Source organism: Talpa occidentalis, unplaced genomic scaffold (assembly GCF_014898055.3).
Source record: "Talpa occidentalis isolate TD23 unplaced genomic scaffold, MPIMG_talOcc4v2.1 talOcc4.5, whole genome shotgun sequence".
Taxonomy (NCBI): domain Eukaryota; kingdom Metazoa; phylum Chordata; class Mammalia; order Eulipotyphla; family Talpidae; genus Talpa; species Talpa occidentalis.
Genome location: NW_023604861.1, coordinates 74638360 through 74656730, shown reverse-complemented (window position 1 = coordinate 74656730; position 18371 = coordinate 74638360). Strand labels below are relative to the sequence as shown.

The following is an 18371-nucleotide window of genomic DNA, read 5'->3' as shown; positions in this document are numbered from 1 at the left end:
CTACAATTCAACTTGAAGGCATTTTTGTCTTGTTCCTAGTCTCAATAAGAGAAGTTTCAACATTTTCATCATTACTATGGTATTTGCTGTAGAGCTTATGTTGGTATCTTTGATGAAAGTGAAGCTATATATTTTTTTTAAATTTGAATCCCTTGCCCCTGTAAAAAGTTTAGTATCATAGCTTGTTGGATGATTTGCTTAAGATTTTTATTATATTTAAACCACTACTTAAGGGAATGAAATTATGTAATGCAAGAACATTAGATTTGGAAATGGGTAGAATATGATGCAGGAGAAAGGAAATGGATTTATTGTAACTATTACAAATTAGATTGGGGCAATTACAGTAAAAGCTTAATTCAGCAAATAATTACTGCTCTTGTAATCAATGTGTGAATCTTTAAAATACATTTACGTTAGATTGATATTGGACTAGAAATCATAAGTATTTGATAGCTTTTAGAAGGAATATGGAGATGATGTAAGAATTAAAATCAGGGCCTCCCTGGTGGCGCAAGGGTTTAAGCACCGCACTATGAAGCAATCCGCAGCCTCTGCAGCATGAGTTTGATCCACGGCCGGCCAGGGAGCAACCCATATGGCCAGGCAGACCGCTTCTGTCTCGCCCGCTGCTCCCCTCAGCTGTGTATTTCAGTCAGTCCGCCTGTTCTGTTCCCACTGTCTCTGGTGAATCCTCTCACCTCCCACATCTCTGGCCTGTACCCCAGCTCTTGTATGCATAAATAAATAAATATTTTTAAAAAAGAAAATCCTTTACTTAAAGACTGTAGTATCTGAGTTGCTTTAGCATACAAAGAGTTGTATGTAGTGTAGCAAGCAGTAAGCAGATATTAATTGGGTAGCTGGGTCTCTTTACAGCGAGAAGCTAATATTCTTCAGATTGAGTTCATGTGTATGTGCATTAAATTATCTAGTTGAGATGTGTTAATTTGAAAAGGATAAAGAATTATCCTTTCGTCATAAAGGATAAAGAATTACACTTTTCAAAATAAACATGTAGGTTTGTTTAAAAGATTTATGCATAGAAGAGCTGGGGTACAATCTAGATGTGTGGGGGCATGAGAGGATTCACCAGAGACAGAGCGGGGAACAGAACAGGCAGAGCAATCGAAGTACACTGCTGAGGGGAGCAGCAGGTGAGACAGGAGAGGTCTGCTGTGCCATGTGGGTAGCTCCCTGGCTGGTCAGGGATTGAACTCGTGCTGCAAAGGCTGTGGACAGCTTCACAGACTGAGTCTTAACCCCTTGCGCCACCAGGGAGGCCCAGCGTACGTAGGTTTAGAAGTGGCAAAATGCTAAATGTCTTTTTAAAGTAAAAGAAATTAATTTGACGTATTCCATTAATGTCATCTTTGCTTCTTTGTAGATTAGAATATGGCTACACATCCCTGCTGTCATGCAACACATTATTCCTTTTAGAACCTATGTTATCAGGTAAGTTTATAAGGTCTTTTCCCCCTGATTATCAATGTGATATGTTTAAACTATACATAACAGTATATTTAGATTGTTAATCCCTTGTACTGACATCCTCTAGAGAAAAGTTTAATTGACTTTGTTCTGTAGTTTTATTTTATTTTATTTTTATTTTTTTAAAGATTTATTTTTATTTATACAAGCACTGGGTACAGTCAGAAGCGCGGGAGGGTGAGAGAATTCACCAGAGCCAGAGCGGGGAGCAGAGCAGGCAGAAGGACCGAAGTACACTGCTGAGGGGAGCATCGGGCAGCAGGAGAGGTCTGTGCGCCATATGGGACCTTCCTCCGGTGGCCTGGGAACAGCCAGGGATCGAACCGGCGCTGCAGAGGCTGTGGGCAGCTTCGTAACCCAGCGCTCAACTGCTGCGCCACTGGGGAGGCCCTGTTCTGTAGTTTTTTAATGCACATATATAGATTTATATTTAATGTTTTCTTTTAAGCAATTTATGTTGGATTTTTTTATTTTTACATGTATATTACAGAGAATTAGAGACTGACAGTGATTACAGTATGTCATTATATTTATTCAGCCAACAAATTGTAGAAAATACCAGGAAAGAATCAGATAGTGATGAATACTATGCTTGTAAGGCAACATGATGGATGGGAATATGAGGCCTTTCTAAAATGTGACATTTGAAGGACATAAATTTGCTAATCAGATTACAGGTAGAAGGAGTGGAGTGTAAGGGATACATTTTGAGATTGGAAAAAATGACAATAAAGAGGCTATAGAAGCAGGTTGGTTTGGCACATTGTGTATAAGAGAGAATAATTAATGAGGTTGGAAAAGGACCTTCAAGCCTTTTTAAGGAATTTGGATTTCATTTTAGCAGTGGAACTCTGTTGAAGGGTTTTAGGCAGATTAGTATTAGTATTGATGGTTTTTAAACAATCACTTTGGCCTTTAAGTGTATCATAACTAGGACACCAATTAGAAGATTAAGTCCTGGAAAGAAATGATGGCTACTTATGCTTAGATTTTTTTATGGTGATTTTGAAAATTGAATGGAATTAAGTGAAAGTGGAGTTGATAAGACTGGTGATTGTGGAGTTTAAGGAAAAGAGATAGCATCATGAATGATGTTTAAACTGCCCTCCTGATACAGTTACAAATGACTGGTCTCTCAGGTAAGAATTAACAAGTTTGTCTTCCCCTATATCTTCCAATTTTTCCCCTTACTTGACAGGTTTGTCTTCTTGCATTCTAAGGAAAAGGGAGTTAAACAGCAGTTGTTGAAAAAAGCAAGCTGGCGCACACCTGTCTCCATGCTGGCCCCTTTCCCCTCCTCTTTACAGACCCTTGCCCATCTCCCCCTTATTTTCCCCTTTGTATAAATACCCCTGCACTCTGCCAAAGTGCAGAATGGTGGTCTTTCAGACATGAGTCTGCTGCCCTCCTCATTTGTCGACAAATTAAACCACTTTTCTTTTCTCAAACTGTTTCCTTTTATTGGCTGAGGGAAATTGAGGCTGGCATTTGGTATCACTCCCTCTTCTTTTTCTCTTTTTGTTCTGTGAGTATCATTAACTGAAATGTGGAAGATTGGGAGAATTTGAAGATTTAATTTTGATACACTGTGGGACATTTAAGTGGCACTGGCAAATTGGAAGTTTAAGCCTGTAATTCAAAGTAATAGTTTAGGAGTTGTCAGTATAAAGATAGCACTTAAAAGCAATGGGAGGAAATATGTCATCTTTGTGTAGAAAGAGAATAGAAGTGGTCCTCCCTGGTGGTGAAAGGGTTAAGTGTCAGCACTGTGAAGCTTTCTGCAGCATGAATTCGATCCCCGGACCGGGAGCTAACCCATGTGGTGTAGCAGACCTCTCCTGTCTCACTCATTGCTCCCCTCTGCAGTGTGTTTCAGTCAATCTGCCTGTTATGCTCCCCACTCTCTCTCTGGTGAATCTTCTCATCCCCTCCCCAACTCTGGCCAAATACCCCAGTCTTGGATGTATAAATAAAATAAATCTTAAAAAAAAAAAAAAAAAAAACGAGAATAAAAGTGAGTCTAGAATGGAACTCTGTATAAGTCTGCTTTTGCTGTGTAAGGAAACATCAACCAAAATTTTCTCATTTAAAATCACAGCCATTTATTCTCCCAGATCTGTGACTGGTAAACTTTTTTGATCTGGGCTGGTACGTCTGGAGACAGATGATTTAGGATAGCCTTGCTTATATGTCTTGTGTTTGGCAAGCTGGTTGGTTAGGGAGAGAGGAGTGCTCATATATGTCGTAAAGATGGCTAGATGTCAGTTGGGGTGCCAAGCAGGTGTCTTTCATCCAGTAGGCTAACTTGAGTTTCTTTTCTTGATGGTAGAAGAATAAGAGACTGAGTGTTTGAGATTGATGTGATTGAGATTGAATAAGAGGAGCAGAAACCAAAAAGAATAGGCAGGCCTAAAAGGAAAACCTGAGTTTGGAAGACAAAATAGAATGCTTAAGATAAACACATTTAAACATATTTTTGGCTGTGTGGGAGAATAAATGCACTGTTAGATGAAGTTAACTGAAACATAATAGGAGTTATATAGGAGATAGGTATTAGAGAATAGTAAAGCTTTACTGGAGGTGCAGAATACAATAGGAAAAGACTTACCTCTTTCCAATTTCTTACTCAAGTTGAACTCTCAGCAAAGACATGATACCACAGGTCGCAATCTTTGAACTATCAATTAGAAATGGATTAATAATCCCAATTAAAACTAAGAATGCTTGGTACTACTGTGCTAAAATAAACATTTTGGAGGTATGGGCAAAGGAATATTATTGAATTATTAATAGATCTTTAGAAATATATTATTTTCGAATCATTTCAGGTATTTATGCAAGCTCTCTGATCAGGAGTTAAGACAGAGTGCAGCTCGCAACATGGCTGATTTAATGTGGAGCACAGTGAAAGAACCATTGGATACAACATTATGCTTTGATAAAGAAAGCCTAGATCTTGCATTTAAGTACTTTATGTCACCTACTTTGACTATGAGGTTGGCTGGACTAAGTCAGATAACGGTAAGATGTATTTGCTTTATTTTTGGTCATTTTTTATTAACACTCCAGACTCTGATGATCATCATCCCTGCTATTTATGGAGCATTTATATTGTGCTAGGCATTGTGCTAAATACTTTACATGCATTAATTTGTATGTTCCTTGCAAATTTCTGTATTTTTCATGTTTTAAACCTGGGGACATTGAGGTTTAGATTTAGAAAGATTTGTAATTGCGGTCTTGATTTCAGGGTCCAACTCCCTTACTATTTTTTTCCCCTCAGTTTTTTATATTTAGAAACTGGTTTCAAATAGAAAAAGAGTTGGAGGGGATTATAAGTAGTTAAGTAGTTAATTCATTTTCTAGGATGAATTCACAGATTATTGGGCTATAGCCAGATTTCACTACCAGAAATGTCCTGTTTGATTTGCATCAAACAGTATTTCTTTCAGTAGGGTGACATCTATATTACTGATTTCTGTTAGGGAGAAAGAGATGACCTGTTACCATTCATTCTGTGTTCTTGCAGAACAGTAATACGCAAGAGCTAAATAGTTAGCTACATGCTTTAGAATAAATGTCCTTTTTCTAGTTTTCCAAGGTATCCCTTACCTTTACTCACTTTTTCGTTTGTACTGCCTGTTTTTGTTGTGCAGTTTATCCTAAAGTAGTTAGATTTTACCCATGCATTAGCCTTTATAAATACAAAAAAAATTTGTTGACATTTTTTCCATATAAATCTTGTGATTATTTAAGGAGCTTTTTCTGAAATTTTACATCTAATGAAGTATTACTTGCTGCCTTGCATGAAATTTTTGTGTTTTCCTCTTATGTGGGATCCTAAACCCCCTTTGTTCTCAGGGATATTGTCTTGGTGCCCAGAGTTCCTGCTTGTCAGCTAGGTGTAGGGTCATGCTGGGCGCCTCTCACTAAGGGCAAAGGCCCTGGTATGAGGAACATACTGGGAAAACATTATCTGCTGAAATCAGCAGGCAGATATTGGAATGGAGATAACATGCTTTGACCAGCAGGAACAGTGGAGTCTCCCAGGCAATAGCCCTTGGTCACTCCACCCTAGCTTATATCCCTAATCCCATCATCCACATATGTATACTTCCTGCTTACTTTCCCCACTTTTGTACTTGATGTTAATAAAATGGAGACTGCCTTTGGATGGGGGCTACACAGTACTCCAATATAGCCCCTCTGGGCTTCTCATTGTTTCACGTGGACTTTGAGTAATCTTTCCTTCATCTTGGGCTGCTTCCAGCACTGCCGCTCTGTGAGGTGACATTTTACTCAGCTTCGTTTTATCTAATGTGCTTAATGGAATAAAGCTTAAGTATTGCTTCCAGAATGAAATGATAAAGGAAATGGCCACAACTAATTGAGGTGTATTATATTATTTTGATCTGGTTATTAATTATGATCTACAAATACAAAGACACGTTTGTTGACAGTTGCTAACATATATAAGAATAATTCTGGAAGACACTTGACTTTATTTTTTCTAACCATAGAATCAACTTCACACCTTCAATGATGTGTGCAATAATGAATCATTGGTATCAGACACAGAAACGTAAGTAGGATCATTAATTTATACACATAATTATACCATTTTAATGTGTAGTCTGTTTATATGGGAAATATATGGTATGGAGTTTAGATGTATCAGCAGATTAGTCATTCGCTTCTGGCAATATTCTTTATCAGTGTTGCCCAGAGTTGGTCATAACTTTATACATTCTGGGTTACACTAGGATTGCTATTTCACACCGTCAGGACATTACAGGCATACCTTGGAGATATTGCGGGTTCGGTTCCAGGCCACTGCAATAAAGTGAGTATTGCAATAAAGGAAGTCAACGTGCATTTTTTTCTTTTCAGTTATATATATAAAAGTTACATTATACTTTAGTATGTTTACTTAAAGTATTTTTACATTATACTATAGTCAGTTGTGTACAATATTGTGTCTAAAAGCATTGTACATACTGTAATTAAATTTGACACAGAGACATGAAGTAAACACACATGCTTGGAAAAATGACACTGATAGATTTACTTGATACTGGGTTGTCACAAACCTTCAATATGTAAAAAGGACAATATTTGTGAAGTGTAATAAAGTGAAGTTTAATAAAGCAAAGTATGCCTTTGTAGAAGCTGTATCCAATGTATATAAAACTATAGCTCTGGCTTTCCTTTTTGAATCTGCAGCATCCTCTCCTGCCAATATTCTACCCCTATAAAACTGCCCAAGAGCATGTTAAAACTGCCAATACAGTAACCAACCCTCATCCCTGCAAACAAAACCCTCAGAATTATTTGTACATTAATCCCACACACATGGGCTAACTCTTATATTTTTCCAACAGTGGGTGGAGAAATAAGTATTGTGAGGACTATACCTCCTAAAGGCATAGTTAAGAGATCCGGAAATAGCGCAAATGTTACGAGGAATACTGGGTAGAGACAGTTTATATTGGAAAGAGAAGGGGTGCTTACAGTGTGAGAAAATTGGTGGTGCAGAGAAAAAATGTGATCGATGTTATTGGAGCCTGTGAATTGAGTCTCTTTTTGAGGTATAAATCCTGTATAAATCATAAAATTTACCTGCTTTTGTAGTGAATTTTAGTAAATTTAGAGTTGGTGCGGCTTTGATTATGGTCCATTTCTATAATATTTCCATATCCTCAAAAAGAACCCTTCTGCCTATTTGTAATCAGTCCCCCAGTCTACTTTGTGTATCTACATATTTGCTAATTTTGGACATTTATTATAAATGGAATCGTATCATAGTTGTCTTTTTTCATAGTGTAGTTTTTTTTGAGATTCATGTTGCAGTGTATATCTGTACTTTATTCCTTTTTATTGCTGAATGGTATTTGTAGATATAACAGCTTATCCATTTACTAGTTTATGGATATTTCAGTTCTTGTTTTTTTTTTAACTTTTTGCATAGAAGAGCTGGGGTGTAGGCCAGAGGTGATGGTGCGTGAGAGTTCACCAGAGTGGGGAGCAGAACAGGTGGATTGACTAAAATTCTCTGCTGAGGAGAGCAGTGGGTGAGACAGGAGAGGTCTGCTGCGCCATGTGAGTTAGCTCCCTGGCTGGGGATCAAATCAGGCCGTAGCAGTGATAGTGCTCAGACTTATCCTGTAGGCCACAAGGGAGGCCCCTTCCATCGTACTTATTAGTGAGAAGCACAAATCTTTTCCACTAGCATCAGGAACAGGAAAAGGGTGTTTCTTCCCACTGCTGCTTTTCAACATTGTAGAGAGGTCCTGTCTACTCCAGTAAGGCAAACAAGGGAAATGTAGGCACGTTAGGGAAAAAAAGAAAGAAATCTGCATTTGATTGTAGATGACATGATCATGTATATAGAAAATCTGAGAAGATTGACTAACTCCTTGAACTAATGAGCATTTTTAACAAGTTGGAGGATACAGAGTTAACACTAAACCATCAATGAGCAATGAAATTTTAAATATAATCATTTGCTGTAGTACCATAAAAACGAAATACATAGGTACAAATCTAACAAAATATAAACAATCTATTTGAGGAAAGATACATTTTGGGGGAAAAAAATGAAATGGAAAGACATTCCATGTTCATGGGTAGGAACATTTAAAATTGAAAAGGTATCATTGCTTCTGAACTTGATATATAAATTCACTGCAGTCTCTGTCAGAATTCTAGCAAGTTATTTTGTGAATAACAAAGTGATTCTGAAGTTTATTTGGAGAGGCAAAAGACCAAGAATCGCCAACACAGTATTGAAAGGGAAAGAAACAAACTTGGAGGACAATACTATCCACAGTCATCATGACAGTGACGATGTATTGGTGAAAGAATAGATAAAATAGATCAATGAAGTAGAATAGCCCAGAAATAGATCCATATAAATACAATTAGCTGATCTTTGACATAGAAGCAAAGGCATTACAGTGACACAAAGATAGTCTTTTCAACAAGTGATGTTTAAACTACAGGGCCTCCCCCGTGGCGCAGCGGTTGAGCGCTGGGTTGCGAAGCTGCCCGCAGCCTCTGCAGCACCTGTTCGATCCCCGGCTGCTCCCCAGCCACCTGAGGAGGGTCCCACATGGCACGCAGACCTCTCCTGCCGCCCGCTGCTCCCCTCAGCAGTGTACTTCTGTCCTTCTGCCTGCTCTGCTCCCTGCTCTGGCTCTGGTGAATTCTGTCACCCTCCCGCACTTCTGACTGTACCCAGTGCTTGTATAAATCAAATAAATAAATAAATAAATAAAATAAACTATTGGTTAGACAACTACATTCAAAGAAATGAGTTTACATAACAGGACTCAAACCCTTCAAAATTAATTCAAAATGTAATGTAAACCTAAACAAAATTGAAAACTGTAAAACACCACGAAACTGTAAAACACATAGAAAACCTAGATGATCTTGGGTATGATGATGACCTTTTAGATACAAACCAAAGGCATGATCCATTAAAGAATTGATAAACTGGACTTCATTAATATTAAAAAGTTTCTGCTTTGGAAAAGACAATGTTAAGAAAATGAGACAAATTACAAACTGGGAAAAAATAGTGCAAAAAATACATCTGATAAAGGACTTAATCCTTTATATATTAAATGTATTAAAAATAAATATATTAAAAATAAAAAATATATTAAATATATTTAAAAAACCTCTCAAAACTCAACAATAAAAAACAACTTGATTCAATAATATGACAAAGATTTTAACAGACGCCTCACCTAAGAAAATATGCATGTACAGGGAAATGCAAATCAAAACTACCATGAGATACCATCTAATACCAGTGAGAATGGCACATTTTTTTTTTTTAGAGGCATGTTTTAATTTATTTATTTATTTGTTTGTTTGTTTTGTTTATACATGCACTGGGTACAGTCAGAAGCGCAGGAGGGTGAGAGAATTCACCAAAGCGGGGAACAGAGCAGGCAGAAGGACCGAAGTACACTGCTGAGGGGACCAGCGGGCGGCAGGAGAGGTCTGTGCGCCATGCGGGACCCTCACCAGGCAGCCGGGGATCAAACCGGCGCTGCAGAGGCTGCAGGCAGCCTCGCAGCCCAGCACTCAACCGCTGCGCCACCGGGGAGGCCCCTGCTCCCCATTCTTGCCTCTGGTGAATCCTCTCACCTCTGACCCCACGCCTCTGTGAAAATCATAATCAACAAACAACTATGAACCAGAGACACTTTATGAGGGGTGGGGGGCGGGGGGAGAGGGGTTGGGGTCAAAATAAAGGGGTTGCAATTGTTTGGAGAATATAAAAACAAAATAATAAAGAAAATTAATTAATAAAAAAATAAAATATGCATGTACAAATAAATATATGAAAGATGTTTTATATCCTGTTTCATCAGAGAAATGCAGATTAAAATGAGATACCACTATACATGTATTTGAATGGCCAAAATCCAGAACACTGGTAACACCAAATGTTGGCAAGAATGTGGATGAAGAGAAATTCATTGCTGGTGGGGAATGTAAAATGATACATAGCCCCTTTGGAAGACAAGTCTGGCAGTTACTTAAAACTCTTGACACACTCTTAACTGTATGATCCCACAGTCACACTCAGTGATATTTCCCCAAAGAAGATGAAAACTTAAGTCTACACACAAACTTGCACAGTTGTTTATACCAGCTTTTTTTTTTAATTGAAAAGATTTATTTATGCATACAAGAGCTGGGGTACAGGCCAGAAATGCAGGGGGTGAGAGGATTCATCAGAGACAGAGTGGGGAACAAAACAGGCAGACTGACTGAAATAAACTGCTGAGGGGAGCAGCGGGCGAAACAGGAGTGGTCTGCCTCACCATGTGGGTTGCTCTTAGGCTTGCTGGGGATCAAACTCGTGCTGCAAAGGCTGCAGATCGCTTCATAGTGCGGTGCTTAACCCCTTGTGCCACCAGAGAGGCCCTGTTTATACTAGCTTTATTCATAATTTATAAAATGGAAGGAACCAGTGGGACTGATAAGTGAAATAAAATGGATGTCATACATTAGTCAAAGAAAACAAATAAAAAGTACCTGCTGTATTATCCTATTTGTATAAAATTCTAGAAAATAAAAACCAATATATAGTTATAGAAAGCAGATAATTGGTTGGGGAGTGGGCTTGTGGGAATGGGGAATGGGATGGTGTACAAAGAGAGCATAACATTTTTTTTTTGTTAAAGATTTATTTATTTACACAAGCACTGTGTACAGTCAGAGGCATGGGAGGGTGAGAGAATTCACCAGAGCCAGAGAGGAGAGTAGAACAGGCAGACTGACGAAATACACCGCTGAGGGGAGCAGTGGGCAGCAGGAAAGGTCTGTGCTCCATGTGTGACCCTTGCCCAGTGGCTGGGGATCGAACTGGCGCTGCAGAGGCTGTGGGCAGCCTTGCAACCCAGCGCTCAACCGCTGTGCCACTGGGGAGACCCGGGAGCATAACATTTTTAAGGCGTTTGTGTTATCTTTACAGTGGTGGATTCATAGATGTATATTGTAAGATTAAATTCAATAAATAGTGCACTTCAAATATGTTCAGTTAACTATGTCATGTATATCTCAAAGTTGTAAAAGTCATTGACTGATAAACTCAATATACCTAATTGTTGGACTAATAATATAATAGGTTAAGTTACATACCAGTGGGTTATTACTCCAAAAAACTAATTGATGGCTCTTAAATGAAGGAGCTGAATATAAAATTCCTCTAAAATAAACTTTTTTTTTAGTTGAATGAAATGTTGGTAAATGTAACTGAGTTATGAACAACCAATTAATAATTTAGGGCCTTCATTAATGGAATCCTCATTAATGTTTGGAAGGAGACTTGCAAGTTTGGTGTTTAGATAATTTTTTTTGCCCTTTTGGCAACCCATTTTCTGAGGTTATCTCATTATTGAAGGTGTATTTTGGGAAACTTGCTATGAATATGTTAGTATCTGCTATGAAAATGAAAAAGCAGGAAGGCAAAGTCCTTGATTAAGAAAATAAATAAGTCATTTGGTGTTACATTGGTATTTTCACCTGTGTACCTGGTGTTAGCTGTTTTCCTCATTTGTCTGGATTTTTTGGCTTACAAATTCAGGTAATACAACCATTTCTTGTAGTTACTCATTGTAATACTCTGAACAGTTAATTCTATATAATCACTTTTTTATGATTAATATGTGAATAATTTCACATTTTCACTAATTCTGCCCTTTACACATAGGAAAGAATGAAAGTAATTTTTTAAATGTATTAACTGTTTTTATTACTTGACTTTAGGTCCATTGCAAAAGAACTTGCAGACTGGCTTATAAGCAACAATGTGGTAGAGCATATATTTGGACCAAATTTACATATTGAGGTTTGTGGACAATTATAAACTTCTCTGTTCTATTAAGAGATATTTTTAAAAATTAACTACAGTAAGCTTTTCTTTTCCAGATCATCAAGCAATGCCAAGTGATTTTGAATTTTTTGGCAGCGGAAGGGCGATTAAGTACTCAGCACATTGACTGCATTTGGGCTGCAGCACAGGTAACATTAATAGCTCACATTGATTGTTTCCTTATTATATGTTCTAAATGCTTTTAATTCCCTATGGGTAAATTCTATGATTTCCATTTCATCTCTAAAGAAACCTAAATATGGACTAAGTTGGGGATGGACTCTACGAAGTCCAGTTTTTCAGAGTTCATGTTTTACTGTTTTATTGGTAGAAGTCAGGGAAATGAGAGTCATTTAGAGTCTTCACAAAATTGGTTTATTAATAAGGGGCACTTTTCTCTTACTTAGATAATCACCCCTTCTTTTCTGAATGTATTTTGGTATGTTCTTTTCTGTTATAGTGTTCTCTCATAATTTAATATTTTTTTAAAGATTTATTTTTATTTATACAATAACTGGGGTATAGGCCAGAGGCGTGGGAGGGTGAGAGGATTCACCAGAGACAGTGGGGAGCAGAACAGGCAGACAGACCGAAAGCACTGCTGAGGGGAGCAGCGGGCGCGACAGGAGAGGTCTGCTGCACCATGTGGGAATCTCCCTGGCTGGCCGAGAATCAAACCTGGGCTGTGGAGGCTGTGGACAGCTTCACAGCGCTATGCTCAAGCCATTGTGCCACCGGGGAGGCCCTAATTTAATATTTTGCATGACATATAATGGTTCAAAATTTGAAAAGTAAGTATAAAAGGAAATGCTTCTGTTTCCCAATCATGCATTTCTTGCCAGGTACCTCATAGATTTTATATATAAAGAGCTAATTATAAACATTTTTTCTTCCCTTTCAAAAAGTATAATGTACTAATGGACTTGCTTCTTTTTCACTTACTATTCTACAGGTTATTCCATATTATTATATAAAGCACTTTTAAAAAAAAGACCACATATTGTTTGATTGAATGCATGAATAATTTTTTTTTTAAAGATTTATTTATTAATGCATACTAGAGCTGGGGTTATAGGCCAGGGTTGGGAGGTGGTGAGAGGATTCACCAGAGACAGAGTGGGGAACAGCAGCGGATGAGACAGGAGAGGTCTGCTGCACCATGTGGGTTGCTCCCTGGCCTGCTGGGAATCAAACTCGTGCTGCAGAGGCTGCAGATAGCTTCATGGTGCTGTGCTTATTAACCCTTGACACCACCAGGAAAGCCCGTAATGCATGAATAATTTAACCAGTTTTCATTCACAGGCGTTATTTTTTCCCCCAATCTACTTTACTATAAACAATATTACAATAAATTGGGCCTCCCTGGTGGCGCAGGGGTTAAAGATAGCACTGTCAAGCTATCAACAGCCACTGCAGCAATGAGTTCATTTCCACTGGCTGGCCAAGGAAGACCTTGGCCACAGCAGACCTCTCCTGTCTCGCCTGCTGCTCCCCTCAGCGGTGTATTTCAATAGATCTGCCTGTTCTGCTATCTACTCTGTCTCTGGTGAATCCCCTCACCTCTGGCCTGTATCCCAGTTCTTCTATGCATAAATAAATAAATCTTTGGGCCTCCCCGGTGGTGCAGTGGTTGAGCGCTGGGTTGTGAAGCTGCCGGCAGCGCCGGTTCGATTCCTGGCTGTTCCCTGGCCACCGGAGGAGGGTCCCACACGGCACACAGACCTCTCCTGCTGCCCGCTGCTCCCCTCAGCAGTGTACTTCGGTCCTTCTGCTCTGCTCCCCGCTCTGGCTCTGGTGAATTCTCTCACCCTCCCACGCTTCTGATTGTACCCAGTGCTTGTATAAATAAATAAATAAATCTTTAAAAAAAATCTTTTAAAAAAACAGTATTACAATAAATAACTTCTAATATACCATTTCATTTGTGTGCAAAATATCTCTGTAGGATAAATTCCTGCTTATGAAAAGAATTGTTAGATTAAAGCTTATGTGAGATTTAATTGTGGTAGATAATGGTGAGAGAGTGCACTTTTCCCTTTATCCTCCATTATACAACCTTAAATTGCTTTATATTTGGTTAACTGAAGGGTAAAAATGTTCTTTTGATTTTTATTTATTTAGGCTTTTTTGAGGTAATGTTGTTTTACAGCACTCTGTATGCTTAGGAGTACTGGCTGCCACCCCACACCAACCACCAGAATACTAGTACATTGGTGCTTGTACCAGGGTACATTGGAACTCTCCTTCTCACTGCCATGCCCCCTCTCCCCTCTCTACTGAGTTCTCGGATTCCAAGGGTTTGTTTTTTTTCTGTTGCTTTACTTGTTTCTTTGTATTCACATATAAGTGAAATAATTTAGTATTACTCTTTATTCATCTGACTTATTTCATTAATATAATCCCCTCCATTTCTATCCATGTTGCCACAGATGGTAAGATTTCATCTATCTTTCTAGCTGAAATAGTCCACTGAGTGCACATAACACATCCTTAATCAAATCATCCGTCCCTTGATTATTTTGGTTCTTGTGTTTCTAGGGTATTGTAAACACTACTGTTACGAACGTAGGAGAGCATGTATGTTTTTCAATTGATGTTTTTATATTTTTTGCATAGATGCCTAGAAGTGAAATTGTTGCATCAAGTGTACATCTATTTTGAGAAGTCTCCATCCTGTTTTCCATAGAGGGTGGACCAGCCTACATTCCTACCAAATGAGGGTTTTTCTGAACACACGTGCCAACATTTATTGTTTCCGTTCGCTTCTATATAGGGCATTCTCATAGATGTGAGATGATAACTCATAGTGGTTTTATTTGCATTCCCTGATGACAGTGATGATGGAGCATTTTTTCATGTGCCTATTGTTTTTTTGTATGTCTTTGGAGAAGTGTCTACTCAGATCTTCTCCCCTTTTTGATTAGGTTATTTGTCATCTTTTATTGTTGTTGAGTTGTATGCGTTCTTTGTAAATTTTGGCCATTAACCCCTTATGAGTGAATGATGTACAAATGTTCTCTGTTTGGTAAGGTCTTTTTTTGCAGATAGTTTCTTTCACTGTGTAAATATAGTATTGATGTTTTAAACATGAGTTCTTTTTTTGAAGATTTATTTTTATTTATTTATGCATGCAAGAACTGGGATGTAGGCCAGAGGTGTTGGGGGGAGGGGGTGAGAGCATTCACCAGAAACAGAGTGGGGAGCAGAACAGGCGGATTGACTGAAATACACTGCTAGGGGAGCGGCAGACAAGACAGGAGAGGTCTAATGTATCATGTGGGTCAGCTCCCTGGCCAGGGGTCCAACTGGTTTTGCAGTGGCTGGCGATAGCTTGATAGTGCTGAGACTTAACCCTTGCACCACCAGGGAGGCCCAAATTTCTGACTTTTAATGATATAAATTTTGGGGTATCAGATTATGTAGGGTAATATTTTTTACTTTTTTCTCTATCTTTTCTAGTTGAAACATTGTAGTCGGTATATTCATGACTTATTTCCTTCACTCATAAAGAATTTGGATCCAGTACCACTTCGACATCTCCTTAATCTGGTCTCAGCTCTTGAGCCAAGTGTTCATACTGAACAGGTAATTCACTGAAAGCATAATGATAGTGTTTTTTGTTTTTTTTTTCAACAAAGTAAGCATTATTGTTCAGATACTTTTACTTGTTGTTTATTTAGTACTGTTGACAGTTTAATTAGCCATTTAAAATGTCTGATTTTAACCTCTCTCTCTTTTTTAAAGACATTGTACTTGGCATCGATGTTAATTAAAGCATTATGGAATAATGCACTAGCAGCAAAAGCTCAGCTATCTAAACAGAGTTCTTTCGCATCTTTATTAAATACTAATCTTCCCATTGGAAATAAGAAAGGTTAGTAAAGTACAATGTATTTTGAAGTAATTTGTTCAGTGTATGACTCAAATTTGAAATAGTTTCACTAAGTGGTTTCATTTCTTTTTTTTTTTTTCTTTTTAAAGATTTATTTATTGGTCCTCTCCTGGTGGCGCAGCGCTTGAGTGCTGGGCTGTGAAGCTGCTCACAGCCTCTGCAGCGCCAGTTTGATCCCCGGCCACTGGCGAGGGTACCACATGGCTCTCAGACCTCTCCTGCTGTGCCCATTGCTCCCCTCATTAGTGTATTTCTTCAGTCTGCCTGTTCTGTTCCCCACTCTGGCTCTGGTGAATTCTCTCACTCTCCCGCACTTCTGACTGTACCCAGTGCTTGTATAAATAAATAAATAAATCTTAAATCTTAAAAAAAAAAAAGATTTATTTATGCATACAAGAGCTGGGGGATAGGCCAGAGGTGTGGGGGGTGAGAGGATTCACTAGAGACAGAGTGGGGAACAGAACAGGCAGATTGACCGAAGTACACTGCTAAGGGGAGCAGTGGGCGAGTCAGGAGAGGTCTGCTGCGCCATGTGAGTTGCTCCCTGGCTGGCTGGTGCATCGAACTCGTTTTGCAAAGACTGTGGACAGCTGCATAGGTTGCGTCTTAACCCTTGTGCCATCAGGGAGGCCTCTAAGTAGTTTCATTTCAATAATTTTAAGATGAGTTCGAGAGGGGAGTAATAAACTGAGGTTACTTTATGTTTTTTGGTTTGCCCTTTAACAAAAGTAATAAAGTTTTGGTGGTTATTGGATATTTTCTCCTTAGTGTTCTTCCCTAAAAAAAGAAAGAAAAATTAAAACGGTTTTAGAGTTTTTGTTTAGAAAACAGGTAACATCCTTTGTTGATAAAGTTGTCCTTGTATGTTTTCTACATCAGCGTTTTCTATCATTTCAGATGCTTTATGTGTGCTTTACATGTATATTCTTCTAGGATTTTCTAAAACTTTATCTACTGTACCCCAGTTTTTGTCTCCTGATATCATAATCATATACTACTCTTTTCTTAGGCTTTTCTGTGCAGGCACCCACAACAACTACTGCAGGTGGTGGGGACTTACATTATTACAGGTTTCCCTACCTGTGTCTTGTTGATTATGTAATAAGAACAACTGATATGCTGTCCCAAAGAAGCTCAGTCACTTAGAATGTTTCCCTCCTGTTTTTTCCTTTTCCTTCAGAGGAAGAAGAACTCAGAAGAGCAGCTCCATCACCTTGTAAGTTGAGTCTTAGAAATACATGGCAAGATGAGCTATAGTCTTGTTTTGTTAATATTCTACAGTTAATTCTTTATATTAGTCATGAAGTTCATTTTGGGAAGGAGATGTTCAATCTTTAATATTTTATATTATTCCTTTTTGTTTAAACCCATTATTATTTAAAGTATTATTATTTATATTGAAATTGTGTATATTGTCTTTAGAAGTATTTGGCAGATGTTAACATTTTTAGATTATATTTTTGGCTTCTTGAAGCTTGGATAAATTATAATCTTTTATAAATTATAATTTATAAATTATAAATTATAATTATAAATTATAAATTTTAATCTTGGATAAATTAGAATCTTAAAAGCATGTTATTCTGAACCATGTTATTGTAAAATAAGAAGTATAATAAAAATCTATTTAATATAGGGTCACCTGCAGCTAGTCCTCAAAGCAGTGATAACAGTGATACCCACCAAAGTGGAGGCAGTGACATTGAAATGGATGAACAAATTATTAATCGAACTAAACATGTTCAACAGCGACTTTCCGACACAGAGGTATGAAAAGTGTCCATCTCCCCTGGCCCCCACTTTACAGTGATATTTGGATGTTTGGGTTTCTGTCATATATTCTTTGAACTGGGACTGTAAACATGGTATACATTCAGGCTTTTCTCATGAGAAGTATTATTGAGGTGTCCTTACTGAGTTTCAAATTCTATTTTGTATTGTTCAAAGGAAGTCACTACTGTTCGCAGCCTTAAAAAATAGTACTGTTAATGTCATTTTTTAACTCCTTTACATATTTAAATTTTTTTCTTTTTTAATACTATGTAATTCATTAAAATGTGTGTATTGTGAGAATTTTTAATGTCCCGGTAAGAACTTTTTTTCTTTTTAGATTTATTTTTTTATTTATGCATATAAGAACTGGGGTGTAGGCCAGAGGTGCAGGGGGTGAGAGGACTCATCAGAGAAAGCGTAGGGAGCAGAACAGGCAAATCTACTGAAATATACTGCTGAGGGGAGCAGCAGGCGAGACAGGAGAGTTCTGCTGCACCATGTGGGTTAGCTCCCTGTCTGGGCATTGAACTCATGCTGTAATGGCTGGCGATAGCTTGATAGTGCTGAGACTTTAGCCCCTGCTCCCTCAGGGAAGCCCAACAAGTTTTATTAACACACAAAAAAGGGTAAACATATTGATGTAAGTATAATTCATATATACACACTCATAAAAAAAATTATTGGAAAGAATAAAGCAAAATTTCCTAAGTGGTTATTTACTTATTTATTAAAGATTTATTTTTTAATGCATTCAAGAGCTGGAGTGCAGATCAGAGTTATGGGGGATGAGAGGATTCACCAGAGACAGAGTGGGGAACA

General features: G+C 38.0%; 1 protein-coding gene across 1 annotated transcript in view; it reads left to right on the top strand.

Moving 5' to 3' along the window:
- The window catches only part of USP34 (ubiquitin specific peptidase 34), a 229928-nt gene that overhangs the window by 74951 nt on the left and 136606 nt on the right, over window positions 1-18371 (top strand). Inside the window, 9 exon segments of the mRNA XM_037527455.2 lie at window positions 1388-1455; window positions 4320-4512; window positions 6012-6073; window positions 11782-11863; window positions 11944-12036; window positions 15347-15472; window positions 15632-15761; window positions 16960-16995; window positions 17416-17546. Coding sequence (XP_037383352.1) covers window positions 1388-1455; window positions 4320-4512; window positions 6012-6073; window positions 11782-11863; window positions 11944-12036; window positions 15347-15472; window positions 15632-15761; window positions 16960-16995; window positions 17416-17546 — 921 coding nt within the window.